The sequence below is a fragment of the Pinus tabuliformis genome, chromosome 6 (assembly GCF_031772625.1).
Source record: "Pinus tabuliformis cultivar Carrire ecotype Pingquan chromosome 6, CPIR1, whole genome shotgun sequence".
Lineage (NCBI taxonomy): Eukaryota > Viridiplantae > Streptophyta > Pinopsida > Pinales > Pinaceae > Pinus > Pinus tabuliformis.
The window spans coordinates 602250592-602267851 of record NC_142292.1 but is presented as its reverse complement, the minus strand read 5'-3'; the positions used below and the strand labels follow the sequence as shown (position 1 = coordinate 602267851).

The window sequence follows — 17260 nt, the reverse complement described above, 5'->3', positions numbered from 1 at the left end:
TTGATACCTAATCTATTTCCACTATTAAAAAATAATTTAAATAATCTTATACTTATACTTTTTAGAAAAAAAAAAAGCGGAGTCAATTGAAAAATTAGGCATTCTACATCTGATAGGGACAAGTCACATTCAGAGCAAAGACGCATTTCATATTAACGGTGAAAAGTGACAGTGAAAGGTGTACTTATACAAAAACGCGTATTCCATATACGGTAAATGCATATGTACAATAGACGTATATCCCATGTTTCTTTTCTCGGTAGGAGCAGTGAGGTACAATACACTAGTCGATTTTGATGTCAACCCGAGTGGAATACGATAAGCCATGGCTCTATATCGATGGTGATGAAGGATGCCATCGTGTGGACAAACGACTGAACGATGAGACAGAACATAGCCGTGATAGACATGCAATCAATGTGGGGACGATGAAAGGAAACGGACGGAATTTATCTGTATATGGTTCGATATGTTACGTCAATGGAAAAATAGGACAAGGCAATTTCAAAGTGGGGCCCGCCTGCTGCGTAATTTCAAAGTGGGGCCACAATAATCTTTGGGCGCCGCCTGACAAAAGAAATAGGGAAAGTCATATCAAAGTGGGCCACATTGCAAAGTTGCCTAGTTAAACACCACGTCATGGAATCTTTGGACCAGCCAAGCAATGGTTATTTCCTATGGGTTTCGATTCCTTTCATCAATGGAATGAAAGCAAATGGAAAAATCAAAGTGGGTTCACATTGCAAAGAGTCCGTGGAAGAAGAATATCAAAGTGGTTTCACATTGCATAACTTTTGTGTTATATTGCCTGTACCGATGTGATTTGGTGGACAATTTTTGGTGGTAAAATATGGCTGAAAGTTACCAACAACCGGAAACATTCTTCTTTAAAGTTTGCGAAAACAAATAATGTAAATTCTGAAACCGTCAAATTTGACAACCTGGTCGAGTTTAAAATTCCAACCGTGTTAATTTGTGCCGTAGTTTAAAATTCCAACCGTGTTAATTTGTGCCGTAGAAGAAAGAAGTGCAGTCCGTATTATATGGTTTCAATTTTACTAGCAGACCTGCAAACATGGGTTCTATGGCAGACCTGCAAACATCCCGCCCTCATCCCACAGTCTATAGCTCTTCCCCTTCCACCTCGGCCTGCACTAGTACTGCTCTGTCCTACGATGTATTTATCAATCATCGTGGGCCAGATGTTAAAAACACCTTCGTCAGTCATCTTTACTATCGCCTTATTTCACATGGCTTGCAACCTTTCTTAGACAGAGAGGAATTGAAAGCTGGAGAGTACTTAACTCCCCAAATCGAAGGCGCCATCGGAACCGCCTCAGTCCATATTACTATTTTCTCTCCCAGGTACGCTGAATCAAAATGGTGCCTGGATGAACTTGTTCTTATATTGAAATCTGGAGCTAGCATTATTCCCGTCTTTTATAATGTGAAGCCTTCCGAGCTTCGAAGGACGGATAAAGATGGACTGTATTGTCAAGCCTTGAGTTATCATGAACAAAAATGCAGATACCACCGCCAAACACTTGAAAATTGGAGAAAAGCCCTCTGTGATGTCTCCTCCATAATCGGCTTCGAACTCGATACCTATAGCGGGTTGGACCCTAAATCTTCCCGTCTTTATTATTTATCTTCTTTGTATGGACCTACAGCTAATGTTTTGTTTGTTTTGTTTGTGAATTTACAGTGATGAGGGCAAGCTGTTGGATAAGGTCGTACAATGTGTGCTTAAGAAACCCATAAAAATAGCACCCAAAATAGCTTTGAATGTGGCCACATATCCAACTGGTCTACAAGAAAAGATGTATGATTTTGAAAAGACAATGGCGTCACAGCAGCAGAGTGGGAAAGCTCAGATTTTTGGGATTGTGGGGTTGGGAGGAGTGGGCAAGACCACGTTAGCGAAAGAACTCTTCAATAGAAAGAGTTCTGATTTCGGCAAATCCTTCTTCTTATTTAATGTCAGAGAGACTGTAGGCAAAAGCTCTTTAAATTCGTTGCAGAGCAAACTTCTTAATGGATTGACTCAGTCTAATATGCAAATAGATAGCGTTGATGAAGGCATAGAAATGATGAGAACATACCTTTCATCTTTTCATGCTCTAGTAGTTTTAGATGATGTAGATGATGTACATCAGTTGGAAGCGTTTTTGCCCATAAGGGAAGTCCTTCATTCAGATAGTTTAATTTTGGTAACATCTCGCCACAAGGATGTCCTCACAAACGCTGGAATAAGAGAGGCGTCAATATATAAGCTTACAGGGCTCAACGAACAACACTCCAAACAGCTCTTCTGCTCTTATGCCTTTTGCAGCCCTCGTCCACGTCTAGGATTCGAAGATCTTGTCGATGCCTTTTGTAAGGCCTGCGCTGGATTACCTCTTTCTTTAAAAGTTTTTGGTGGGCTTCTACATGAAAAGAATGACCGTTCTTATTGGAAGGGGCAATTGGATAAACTTCAGCGAATAAAATTTCCCGATGAGATTCACAAGAGGCTAAAAATAAGCTACGATGCACTGGATGGAGATGAACAGCAAATATTTTTAGACATTGCCTGTTATTTCATTGGAGAAGACAAAGATATGGCCATATCTATATGGGACGGATCAGGTTGGCAGGGTTTGGTGGGGCTTCTAAATCTGGAGAACAAAAGTCTCGTGGAAGTGGACAGACAAAATAATAAGATCAAAATGCATGACCAGCTTAGAGATTTGGGCAGAAGCATTGCAGAGGAGGAAAAGCGTTTCGGTCGTTTCTGGCCACTCACTGAAAATCTTCATGTTTTGTGGCAACAATCCTCTGTAAGTGCTGGAACCCTTCACACAATTTTAAAATTTATTTATTCAACACAACAGAACAGAACAGTAGGTAAAATTTTGTTGCTTCGTTGAATTTGTTTGTTGTTTGTTTTTAAAGAATAAACAGGCAATAACCGAGGTGCGCGGAATTAGGACGGGCCGTGGGTACAAAATTCAACAATTGGAAAAATTGTCATTAACTTGGTTTAAAAAGGCGGTCACCAACTGGGGAAGGAAACGGATGGACAAGACACCATATCGTTTTACGAATTTACAACTTCTTGCCATTGAAGGTGGTCATTTAAACAACATAATGAGGAGGGTCGAGTCATTCAATCTAATCTGGCTACGCTGGAAAAACTGTCCTTACTCTTGCCTGCCTTCCTGGATTCCGATGAAGAATATACGGGTTTTACAAGTGGCCGGGAGCAAATTGAAAATACCATGGCGCCCAGAATCTCAGGTTAGAGATAACGCTGGTTTTTAGTTTGTTTCCTCTGTTTTAACCTATTCTCATATTATTCCCCTTGATACTCCAGCTCATGGTGTCGATCTAGTTTGAAGATTTTGGTAGGTTAAAGTAGGCATATACTTATTTTTCTTAGAGTTGAAAGGTTAACATTGCGTTGCAGGCACCTCTACAGTTACGGGAGCTAAATATTGATTCTCCTCTTTTAGAGTTTCCAAAGTCCATTGGGCAGCTAAAGCACATCGAAAAGATTGTGGTGACCTATGGACTACCTGACTTTATTGAGTTGAGAGCCCTGCCAGAGGAATTTTGTCTTCTGCGCTCCCTGAAATACCTACACCTAAGCTGCCCATATGTGGAGTTGCTGCCTGATTCTTTCGGATACTTAACAAATCTCGAACACCTCCATCTCTCCCACTCCAATAGATTGCGCATGCTTCCAAACTCCTTCAGAAATTTAATTCAACTTAAACATCTGAATTTGCATAGCTGCTTCAATTTGACCCTGTCAGAGGAAACATTTGCCCATATCAGAACCCTTGAATATTTAGAACTTTCAGGCTGCAAGAAATTAGAAATATTGCCACCCTATGTCACACATCAACCGTCACTGCAAGTACTACGTCTGTTCAATACACGGTTAAAAGAATTGCCTAGTGATATCGGAAAGCTCAGCAGTTTGGAACTTCTTTCATTAGAAAGCCCTTTGTTGGAAACGCTGCCATTTTCGCTGGGTCATCTGAGAAGCTTGAAGGAACTGTCTTTCATTGGTTGCCACAGATTGAAATCTTTGCCCGATTCATTGGGACTGTTGACTGGCTTGTCGACGTTGTCCATTAGAAGCTGTGGAATACTCTCCTTGCCGCCAGAAGTCGTGAAGATGAACAATCTGGTGAGGTTAACCGTAAAGGAGTGTCCGTTACGCAAGCTGCCATGGAAGAAGCTAGTTGAAGGAGAAGGAGAAACATCAACAAACCAGACAGGGAGAGACGACATGGGTAAATTGAAATCTTCCATCGACAATGCTCAAAACGAATGCATGCACCAACTGGAATACCTAGATCTAGACCGGACAGAAATATCAGAGATATCCTTTCATCAAGATCTCTGCGCCAACCTTAAATGTTTACTCATCTATTTTTGTCGTGATCTTGTGGAGGTTGGAGCACTGCCACCAACACTAATAAGGTTGGAAATATTTCATTGTCCTCAATTGAGAAAAATAGAAGGGCTCTGTAATGTTGTAAAACTCAGAGAACTGACCATAAGTGACTGTGAAGAACTGGAGGCTCTGCCATGTCTTGAAAGGTTGGTATCGCTGGAGAAGTTCGCGGCTGCTGAATGTCCGAAGCTTATGGGAATACAGGGTTTGGCGCAACTGACAAAGCTTCGAGTTTTACATGTGGATAGCTGCTATGCGTTGGAGCAGCCGACAGATGTTGAAGCTATAATGGTGCTGGAGAGTACCTATGTCCAAGAGCTGGTAGGTCGTTAAGGATTTCGTGGGTTCCAAATAGCAGTGTGAGTAGTTTACGACCTCTTCCATGTCTTTAATTTTTAATTTGTTTTTTCAATTTTATTTAAAATTGAGTAGGATGGGTTGGAATTATAAGTTTTTTTTACTAAAAAGTCTAGATGAATTTATTTAGATATTTAAAATTATATTTTAAATAATAAAAAATTACTACCAAAAAAATTTATTTAAACATTTTAAAATTATATTTAAATAATAAAAAATTATAATTTTCTCTAAATATATACACTAATCCCAAAAAAAAATTGGGGAAACATAAAACAGTTAAATGGTATAATCATTTGTAAAAGTTTTAAACTCCATTGAACAAGTTTTGAAATTTGAAATCCATAGCCTAATACTTGGCCTATCAAATTATCTAATTTCTACTCACATTACAATTTTCTAATGAGAAGACCCTGTTTAATTGTTATAAGTTTTGTAGTTTTTGTAAATTTATATTTTCCAGTCTAATTTTTCTAATTTGTTTAATAAAAATTACAAGTTTGAATTATAACTCTTTACCATTCTAAAATATTTTCAAATACTGAATCCATAGTCTATATATACCATCACTAACATATTTAAAAAAACAGAAAATCATAATTCTGCAAAAAATTGTTAACCAGATTCAAACCAAAAACACTCTTTCTCTATATAAATAACCGGCGTGAATTTTTAGTACTGCGCAGATCGGCGTGAATATTTTTACTTAGCCGAATATTTAAATTTCGAAAAGAAAAATTCTTCCAGATGCAAAATTCTCAATATAGCGTAGCAAAAGGTTCGCTGATTTTACAGTTTTACTTGCTCTTTTCCAATCGAATGATTTTATCAAAGGCTATCCGATGATAGTTCTTCCCTAGTTTCTCATGTTTACATATCAGTTTCTTCCCTAATTCCTTCCCTAGGTCAATAATTTAATCCTTGTTTTTCTTAGTGTTTCAGAGTACTCCCTGAGTGGAATGAATGAATAATAGGAAGCACTCCCCTTATTTTTTCCATGTAATCTACTTTCATACTGTTTATAATATTTTATGTCTGAAAATTAAATTTAAAATTTAAGGTTAGACTACAGACCGTCCCCGCTGAATGCTTATCTCCATTTGGTATTAATCCACTTGAGTATCTTAGGGGAAAATAATTTTCACTTGTTTTTAAATTGCAATAAATCTCAACAAATTTGGCAGGCTCTGGAGAACAGTTATGGAGTCCAGCACATGGCGCATGCTTCAATTTATGAAATGATCGTATGGTGCAGCGAGCAGAAGTTATCTTGGAGAAGGATCTTCATCCTTTCCCTGTGGAACATTTGGAAGTGGCGTAACAGCATTATGTTCAAAGGCATTAAAATTTCCTGCTCAGAAATCATCTTTAAAATTGACGCTGCTTTCGAAGCCCTCCCATAGAAACGTATCAATCATAAAAAGGTCGATTCCTCTAATCAATCAATGGAGTTCTCAGCTTTCCCTAAAGCCTTCTTTGATGGTGCTAAACAGCAAAGGCACATGCGGTTGTGGATTCCTGATCATGATAAATGAAAATACACATTTCTCCATTTACTGGAACGGGGGAGTGACTCCAATAGTAAAGCGGAGGCTATGGCTCTTGCTGGGTTATTAAAATTTTGCCTCTTCCTTGATCTTCAGCATGTTTCCATATTTGGAGATTCGAAGGTTATGGTAGATTTCATCACAAGAAAAAATCATATTTTAGTGCCTCATCTGATTGGCTGGATGGATAGGAACAATTTCTGCTGGGACTGTCTGGTCGGAGGCTCTATTCATCATATCTGCAGGGACAAAAATATGCAGGCTGATTCTCTGTCTAAAATGGGTCTTCATTCTGCTCCAGGTTTATGGTTTCTGCAGATTTTCTCTGATGGGGAAATCTTTCTTATCCAAGAGTTTACTCTGCCGGATTTCTAGGTTGCATATTTTTATTTCACAAGTTTTCTTTGGAGCGTTTTGATCATATGCAGCTGCTTTTGTATATTTATGTGTTTTTGGGTGGTGTTATTATGCTTTTGACTATGCTTTTGATTCCCGTACTCTATGATCTCTGGATTATTATACTATGGGATTCCCCAGATCTTGATGCCATAACTTGATCCTATTATCATTACCCAGATATACTCCCATGCTGATCCCATTTTGACCAGATTATATGGATCAATTACAGATGTATATATATGAACTCTTATATATCTCATATAATATAATATTCTCCTTTTTCGTCCGGAAAAAATTCTTAGCTAGATATATTTTCCACTTTTTGCTATTAATCCACTTGACTATCTTTGTTAAGTATCTTAATCCACTTGGTACCAATGTGTATCGAAATTAGAGAAAATAGGTGCATCAATCAACCTCTTCTGAGAATACCCATAACACAGAAAAGTTACAATGGTGAGACAAAAGTAAAAATTCTATTATTATATATTTTTGGCAAATTGAACATGGATTTGTCATTCAGTTATTATATATTTTGGTACATTGAACCTGGTTTGATTTCTCCCCCTTGCTTCAGGAGGGTTGAGGCTTTTGATTTTGACCGCAGATTGCTTAGTCATTAACAAATTTTTAATTTACTGCTATGAAGGCTCTGACCATTTATACATTACATTGAACGCCCTGACAATGTTGTAATAGACATTGACCATTTATACATTACATTGAACGCCCTGACAATGTTGTAATAGACATTGACATTGTTTCAGTGCAGTCTAGTTTAGGGTGGGAGTTTGGTAGGTTATCATTACATTTAACTATTTGTATGTGTTTACTAGCTTTTTATTGAATCCAGAGACGAGAGGTTTATTTTACACTCCAATATGATGTGTAAAATTGAAATTTTGTTATATTAAATAAAATAAAAAAATTTAAAAATCTAAAAAATAAATAAATAACTACACGAGAAAAAATTAGATCTCTACATTCATGATAGATCTATATTGGTTATCTTACAACCTCTCATGTTTCCCTGGGCTATAGACAGAATTGCCCAGCTCTAACATTATTGGTTATCTTACAGCCTCTCATGTTTCCCTGGGCCATAGACAGAATTGCCCAGCTCATCATTTAGAGCCACTGGATATGTGCCCTTGGCTGAAAAGCTAGCTGAAGCTCCAATAGTTTTGCATATAACTATAAATCTACAACATCTTATTGCACATACAAGAATGTTGTAAAATTTAAAATAATTCAAAAGAATAAAATAAATTGACAAAGTTAAGTGTGTGATGTTTTGCAGGTTGAGGAAGTGATCACAATTACAATATCAATTGAGTTGACGAGGTCCAACCGTTGGTTACATGGAAGCACTGAAATCCTCAGAATTCAAAGTAAATATAGAACGAAGGCATGGCTGTTAAGCGCTGAAATCCTCAAAATTCAAAGTATGATTTCAAAGTATATACAAAACGAAGGCATGACTTGCTACTGGATATGTATCTGGCATGGTAACTGTAATCTGCAACATTCTAGCGCTTATTGTTATTTCTTATTTCCAAGGAAAAATGCTAACAAAATTCAGGTGGATAGAAAGTAAAAGGATCTTTAAAACATAAACGTGTTTTATCTATTCATTTTAAGGACGCATCATATTATATTAAATTTTAAAGAAAATGTTAATATAATTTAGTTTTATATAATATAAAATATGTGTGAATTTCATTAAAATATTAATATAATTTAATTATAAGATAACATAAAATATATGTAAAGCTGATTGGATTTTATAATTTAAATTTTGAATAAGAAAATAACTGCTTTAACTAGAAGAAATAAAATATAAAAGTAATGCTTTTATGTGCTAAAATAAGATATGAAATATAAAAATAATGTTGTATTTGAAATTATAGAAATGGATAATTTCATCAACGAGATATGGTCACTATTATTTTTTTAAATAAAATATAAAAATATTCTCGATATAAAAATGAATAAAAGTCATACCCTTAAAAAAATACTTAATGTAAGTAAATATGGAAAATGCTTACACAAGATTCAATATTTTAGAAATACAAAAACTTCAAAAAAGTTATAGTTTTTATTAAAAAACACATAGAATAGATAAATTTCTACGAAGTCCTTATATTCAATACTCTTCCCATTCTTTCTTTGAGTATTGTTGGAAAAGATTTAGAACATATAAAAGTTTATCAATTTTGTTTTGCAATTCCAATTTCAACATCAAACAGTTTGATATTATCTAGCTGTATGTAGAAAACCCAACTAATAAAGAAAATATTCTAGAGCTAGAGACTACCTATAGGATTCACTCGATGGGAGGATAAATAGGGTAGTTATCTTTCTCTGGTGTTTGGTTCAACTTTGAGAAGTCTACATATAGGCATATCTCTCCTGATTTTTGCACACATGTACTAAGCTGGTTACCCAAGCTGAATGGCTAACATAGAAAATGATCTTTGGATTCAAAAATCCTTTCTAGCTCTTTGGAAACTTGCACTTTAAGGATAGTGGAATTATCCTAATTTTTTTCTAGAAAGATTTTAATTTAGTTTCAGGTTAAATGATCTTTGTGTTGTAAGTAGTCAATCCATTGTATGTCTATGCAAACATATCCTCGTATTTCTTAAAATATTAGAGGATAGAGAACCATTGAGACATGGAAGAGGTGGGTGGTTACTAGTATTCACCTAGATTAGTCCTCCCCCCTAGGAAGAAATGGTCTCCATTGCATCAAAGTTTCTTCATCATTGGGAAAACTTCCATTGAATTTGGCTCTTGGTGTGCCACTTACCTTGGTGAGGAAGTTGCTCTACGTTGAAAACTCGATAGAGTTTCAAATGTTGCTAGCAAGTATCCTTTATATTGATGTCGATGATTCAATCCCATATATTATGTTCAATGGAGATAAGATTGAATTTCGTGGGGATCAATAGCTTGGTTTCCTTCAAGGTATCCAATAGAGGTGGAAAATATGGTTGAAGCAGCTCCACATTAAATATTGGGTGTGCAAGCCAAGGAAAGGGTGAATTCTCAATTCAAAAACATTTTCACACACAACATTTATGATTGTGTAAAGCCCATATCAGAGTGGTCTAAGCTTCATATGGGGACTTATGAGGTGCTCTTTCTGTAAATACAAACACGCCTTATCACGAATGTGAAACTTATGTGGAACTCGATGTTGGTATATCATTATGTTTACTTGGAATTGGATTTCCATAGGATATAGATGTGTTGTTGGAGGTGTTGGATCTATTCAATAAATCTTCCTACCTTATCTTCCTTGAATTGAGCACCAGAGGACTCTGTCGATGAATATGCAATGGGCATAGTTACATCAATTGGGGCCAATGGTTGGAACCCCTAGCACACCTAAAAAGGATTATGGCCAATAAAGTTGTAAAGGGATATGTTATAACTATGTTGAACATATGGAAGTATTTCATCCAATGTACATCTTCCTTGACGAATTCTTTTATGTGGCCTTCCACAATGATTTTTTGTTGAACTTGTTGCATTCAGTATTCTCAAACTTGCTTCACTAAGAATATAAATTACCAAACTCTGATTTATTCCAATATTTTAGCTTTGATTTAAAAACCTTTAATCTTATTTGGAAGGTATGCATTCTATTCTTCCCATGGCTATTTATTTCCAACCATCATTCCTTAGCTTTAGTTAAAAGGAATGGGTCTTGCAGCCAAAAACTTGCAAATTGCAAAGGAAGGTTATGGGGCACAACTTTAAAATCTAATTCCAAGCATATGGTCTAGTGATCTGGAGCTTGTACTTGGTAAGATTGAAGCTTCCACACAAATATCCTTCTTTAAGAGTGCTTTAGAGACAATAAATCTATATAGTCTACAAACAATTTGATGCTTCCCTTAAAATCTATTAGTATAGGTGAATGTAACATTTGTGGTAGTCAAATATATCACTTGGAGTTGTTAAAATATGTCCTTAAATCGTTGAGACTACAAATTCAATCTTCAGATGCCTCCTTTTTGTCTCCTCTAGCGATGTTATTAGATTAAATTCCTTGCCTAGTGTATAGAGTTCCCTGATGGATGGCCTTGGTGGCTTCTATGTTTTTGAGGAAAATGGGATTTTTTGGTTGGGAGATGGGGGTTATAAACTATAGTAAGAAAACTAAATTGCTTGGCTCTTACATATTGAAATTTTCTTGAGATAATGAAAAGAATGAAAATCCAGTCAATAAATGATTCTTCATGAGGAATCCACAAGATCGCCAAACCATTAGCACTGCCAACATCATCAAGTGCTATTGATTCATAGGATTGCAAACAAAAGAGGGCTATTTCTCTAATTTTGTCTCCAGATATATTTTTCTCCTATACGGTTGAACTTTCCTTCCAAATTCTTTTCTTGAGAAGTATCTTCTTTCCTTTATTGTTAAGACCTCTAATGTTGCATGAAATGATTTTCATTGGGAAATGTTTTTAGAGAAAGATAACACATTTGAGAGTATGGTAACCTATCCTACATTGACTAAATGATCTCCAACTATTTGAATGAAGGCTTTATTGGTCCTTCATCCACACCTTTTATTTGCGGGGGTTATTCCTTGTCAGAGAAGGTATCGATTAACCATATGCGTTTAGATTTAATGTGCTTTTAGAATTGATGATACTTTAAATGAAACAAATTATGTATATTATATGTTTTAATTTGATTGAAGATTTAACATGTTTTTGGCTTTTTTTTATCATTAAATATTTGTTTTATGTGATTAAAGTTTTAGTAAGTCTTTTTATTTTTATTTTTTATGATTAAAAATGAAAAGGAAATACACAATAACTTTTTATGTCAATTGATTTTTGTATTATATCTTTTTCATTATGGATGAACCAACTATATTTGTATAAATCTTTCTTTACCCATTGCCCAATAATGTTGACTTAAGAAGAAGCTGCAAAATTATATTGCAAATGAGTATATATCTCAGTTATGTCATAGAAGATTATGATAAACAATGGGATTTTCTAAACATTGGTAGATGTTGATTGAATTTCATCGAATGACTGCGGTAAAACACTTAACGAATCATATATTTTTATTTTTTATTTTTAAATTCATACTTTGTTTTTGTTTTACAAATGGATAAAACAAATGGTTTTTCATGTTATAATAGGAAAAACAAATGGATAAAACAAATGGTTTTTCATGTTATAATAGGAAAACCAATTGCACAATAAAATTTTTATGCATTTTATTAAACATTACACATAAATACAACAAGTATCGGTTTAAGATTGAAATTATATCTTAATCATATAATCAATTAGTTGAGAAAATATCTCAACCAAATACTAAAGTAGGAGCTATATTAGTTGGACTATTTCTCTCAAATCTAACTAATTAACAGTCACACAACAATTACATTTATGATGATGAATCTCATTCAATGTGCATAAGATAAGTAGGAGTTAGATCTCCAAGTCCCTCGCTTAACGAGTACTTGTCTTGATCTTCTTGTTTGCAATGTTTTCATTAGCTTATTTAAACCTTTTTGAAACCGCATCGACTGAACTCCATCAAGTTGTATCATAACCCTCGGAAAGGTGTAGTCAGCAAACTGGATTCCCGAGTTCCACTCTCAAACTCCTGAATCACGAATCTCTCGAAGTTAATCATTGAACAACGTCCCAAGTTGTTGCATAACCTCATGAGAAAACCAATCCCACGTCTTTAACAAATGAGGGATCCTTCCCTATATCCACAACTTCTATACTATCTGGACAACCAACCATCGATCTCTTAAAATAAGTGCTTTAGACACAATCAATCACGTGTTTGGAATAACTGAACTACTAGTCATTCCATGGATGAGCTCCCATCCAGCAAGATACATGGGAACCAACAGTTGTACTCATAGGTTATCTAGGAAAGCCATTTAGATACAGAATGTATCCAGAATCAGTTTTACAAAATAACCTGTTTATCTAATTGTAAAGTTTATCATCACTTAGTTGACAAACAAATTATAATACAAATTGGTTGTATCACCGCCTTTGTAGAAACCATAGGTCAAACTTCTGAAACTTAACGTTATTCTCATATTGGGCAGACCAAAAATATGAAGAACACCACAAGCACCATCAATCTTATATGGGCAAATGCACTATGTTACACCTTGGTTGAAGGCACAATAAACAAAACAGTACTCTTAGCTCCATACAAGCCCCAACCGGAACCAAATTAAATTTGGAGACCTCTCGATTGGAAGCACAACAACAACCACACCTCTTTCATAGTCCATGACAGGTAGATGTAATTGCATCTAGTGTAGGCTTATACATATCTTGCAAACACTCATTATGCCCTCATGCACAACATTAATGCATATGCACTATCGTTGGTTCTATGCAGTAAGAGGCACTCTCCTCATCGGTGGATCAAGTGTACTTGGCGACCTTTCTTCATTATTCCTCCAACGATCATCATGATTTCCAATGTACCTATTCAATCATCATAAGAGGATAAGAGGAAGTGTTATGGTCGTGGGAATTGTCTTGTCCTCCTATTACCAAAGGTTCACATTGCGCATTCAAGATGAGGAGAGCACAAATAAGACACCGATTATCATCTGCCCCTGGTAGTCCAATAAATATTCCACTTTATATGTACAAATCAACAAAAAATAGCCACAAACGACTTCTTTGAAAAAAGCGACTACGTACAGGAGGTTTCAAAATAGATTATGTAGGAAGGTTGTCCAAGCTTGTTCACGTTTCCTCAAATGTGAATAGTTGTTTGTATGATGTCGATTGATGCAATCAAATCACCAACAGATACCTGTACGTAAAATGTGATCTTGAAATCGAACCATTCAATGGAGCAATGACTACAATTAGCACGATCATTTGCAATAAACTCTTCCAGTAACAGTGGCCAAATCCACATACATAAAAAACTCACGACACAATACACATAATGTTAATCTATTCCTATAGTCAGTTAATCTCACATCTCTCTCATAGTCATATATACGTGGGCTCTCCCTTAAGGGAGTTAACCCAGAGCCAATGACTCTGATACCAAATAGGAAAACCAATTGCACACGAAAACTTTTTATGCATTCTATTAGGCATCACACATAAATACAACAAGTAGTAGTTCAAGATAGAAATTCTATATTAACCATACAATCAATTAGTTGAGAAAATATCTCAACCAAACACCAAAGTAGGAGCTATATTAGTTGTACTAAATCTCTCAAATCCAACTAATTAACAATCACACAACAATTACATTTATGATGATGAATCTCATTTAATGAGCATAAGATAAGTAAGAGTTAGATCTCCAAGTGTTACCTTCAATATTTTGAGATAATGTTTTTATTTTTAGTATTATAACAATATTAAAATTAATTTTGAAGTTATAGTTAAGTTTTAAATTATTTTTTTTAAATCGACACTTTGCTTTTGTTTTACAAATTATGTTTTTTTTTCAGGTTCACTTCAATAATTTTTAATATATTTTTTATTTTTATTTTTAATATTATAATAATAATAAAATTAATTTTATAGTTTAGGTTTTTAGTATTTTAGTATAATAAATTTTAATGTAATAATAAATAAATAAATCTTCATGGACAAAAAAAAATCATAAATTTTAATGTAATAAAGTTGTGTATTGTCCAAACTAGAGATTTTCTTCGCATCTTTGTGCTAAAACACTTGGATTTGAAGCTTTCCACAACAAATTGGAACTCTTGAGACGTCTCACTACATCGACATGTGTTGGGCCTCCAAAATGTCATCCATTTTCACCTTCATTTCCATCATTTTACTCTCATTCCATATCTCTATAACCCCATAACCTTACATTAAGTGACCATTTTCATAATTACATGAGTTTACTATTATTATCTTCCAAGTCATTGATTTTAAGTATTATAAGTGAATTTGTAATTAAATATTAGGAAATTAACATGCTTTCATATATATATCTAAAAGTAATATGAGTTTTGTGATATTGTAGGCCTTCTTGGAGATTCTAGAAGGGTCCTACTTGGCCACCCAACCACAAATTCGAATTTCAAACTAAAACTCATGAAGATTTGCCGAGTAATTGTAGAAGATTTGGATCATTAACTATGCACATTCAAAGGAGAAGAATCATGGATGAGAGATTTTTGAGAGGATTTGTATCTTATATTTTTAGGAGAATGGTTGTAACCACAAGGATCTACATTTATTGTATAATTATCCTCAATTTTTGTATAAATAGGAGCGCACCCTTCATACAAAGGGTTGTTAGATGCAAGTTAGGAGTCGTTAACTAATTAGTCATTAGTAGCTAGTTTCTAGTTATTAGTTGGAGGTTCCAAGTTCCATCCAAGATGTGATTTGTAAAGTGAGTAGAGAGAATTCTTGTAATATCTTGTAACTTCATTTTATGAAATACATACTACCACTTTGATCTCCAAGATGTGATAGTTGTTCAGTGTGCTTATTGAGGAATGGAGGACCCCCATCAACCATAATTTGCACACCTTTGTACACATTGGTAACATAGTATAGTTATGTTATTTCATTTCATTTTATACAAGTGTGCTTTTCCTTTCAGCAAGTGTGATTTCATTTCAGCATGTCTGAGTGTGATTTCAATCCAACAAATATGATTTCAATTCTGCAAGTGTGATTTCATTTATGCAAGTGTGGTGTGATTTCAATTTATGCAAGTGTGGTGTGATTTCAATTCTGCAAGTGTGATTTCAATTTCAAGCAAGTGTGATTTCCTTTATGAAAGCGTGATTTCAATTTATTTATGTTTAGTTTGATTTGGATTACATTGATTTAGCTTGTTTGGTAATTAGTTTTAATTGCATTAGATTAATCTATTCTAATAAATAACCATCTAGTACATATAGTATAGGTATACCTCGTCAGTTCTACGAACCCCGGGTTGACAATTAATGACAAGGATTTAACTCACAATTAAATCACCCAACATTTTGGCGTTGTTGCAGAGGAGGTATGCATAGGTGTTTATTTTGAAAGTTTAGACAACTCATTATAATTTCATTCATTCTTAGATACATTGTGATGTATGAGGTTGATGAAAATGGGGTGGTAGTCTGGAATTAAACTACTGGTTAACTTTAGAACCAATCAAATGTGCTTTAATTAGATTATGTACGTGTATTTCCTCCTAAGGGTCCCACCTTCCTGACCAATCACCGTCGTTCCTTATTTGACTTTTTCTTTTGTCAGGTGCTCCAATCCACGCCGTTGATTTCACTCCTTCATATCCAACGAATATCACGCAATCTCGTGTGAAATTTTGCACGACTGATATTGATGGTTGAGAGCATGCGAAATTTCTGGTTTTCTCGTGCTACATGTCACCCACTTAGGCTAATCGCGTGAATCTTAGAAATACCGTTTACCACTTTTAGGGCGTGCGAGATACCACTTACCACTTTTTGTATACTACCCACATGCTTAATTCATACTTTAAGAAAGACGTTTAAGGAAAGGTTTAGCACTTAAGCTCAATATTAACCCTTAATACTAATCGACTGTGATTATCAATAAAATGTATAAACATAGAAAAATGCATGATTAGGGTCCAGAACGGAAAAACACAGATACAAATGAATTTCTGCACTAGGATTAACACGCAACACCACACTTAATCATTTATTCAATAGAATAGAATTTCCAGAGTCTTGCCCTCTTGGCTCGATTACAACAATTTGTCTGACCTCTGTTCACTCTCCAACCCTATCTCTCACAAACCTCTCACTTACTTACTCTATTCTTGATCATCTCATTTCTCTGTCATTACATTCTTTCCTCTTTTATGAATCAAATCCTATCCTAACTGCATTGAAAACTCAATCTCTATTTTTATCAACTCAACCATTAAATCCCTATTCTCAAGCTCTGATACACACCTATACTAACAACTTATCCCCTATTCTAAAAATAATACAATATTCTACTTATTACAATAATTGGAGTAAAGATAATTTTCGAGAGATCCAACCCTCTCTACTAAGAATTGATTTTGACCACTCAGGTCAATGAAATTCATCTCTTGTTAGCCACAACATGTGAACATATAATCACATTTCTGGCTAAGTCCGGATGCTCTTGCATCAAACTCCTGGGGAAGGAAATAATCCTTCGTCAAACTTCTAGGATTGACTCCATACTTTTGTAATTTTTTCGTTGTTATCCAACTGGCATCCTCCATTGGATTTCCCCTCCATTTGACTAAATATTGAAAATAAACATGTCCTCGGGTTCTTTTGGATACTATTTTATCCAAAATAGCTTCCACCTCTTTCTTGACTACCTTTGGCATTTGTTCTTCCCAATTTAAAGTTTGAACTTCATCTCATGTAGGTTGACTCTATCTCCTTGTATTGAGACAAATCTGCAACATTGAAGATAGGTGATATTCCAATCCCTTCTGGCAATTCAATTTCGTAAGAATTAGTTGAAAACTTCCT

At 34.9% G+C, this 17260-nt stretch overlaps 1 protein-coding gene across 4 annotated transcripts; it reads left to right on the top strand.

Moving 5' to 3' along the window:
• Nucleotides 1-981: 981 nt before the first annotated feature.
• LOC149259992 (disease resistance protein RPV1-like) lies at nucleotides 982-8325 on the top strand. Of its 4 annotated transcripts, none has more exons than XM_089419482.1 (5): nucleotides 982-1614; nucleotides 1706-2819; nucleotides 2935-3279; nucleotides 3449-4768; nucleotides 5989-7636. In XM_089419482.1, the coding sequence occupies exons 1-5, from the start codon at nucleotides 1076-1078 to the stop codon at nucleotides 6205-6207; spliced, it is 3537 nt and encodes a 1178-aa protein (XP_089275608.1). In that variant the 5' UTR covers nucleotides 982-1075; the 3' UTR covers nucleotides 6208-7636. The 4 variants fall into 4 exon arrangements, with proteins under 4 accessions (XP_089275608.1, XP_089275623.1, XP_089275628.1 ...); XM_089419497.1 differs by lacking the exon at nucleotides 5989-7636 and adding an exon at nucleotides 8051-8325 and having other exon boundaries at nucleotides 984-1614; nucleotides 3449-4806; XM_089419502.1 differs by having other exon boundaries at nucleotides 984-1614; nucleotides 3449-4806; nucleotides 6003-6133.
• Nucleotides 8326-17260: the final 8935 nt, after the last annotated feature.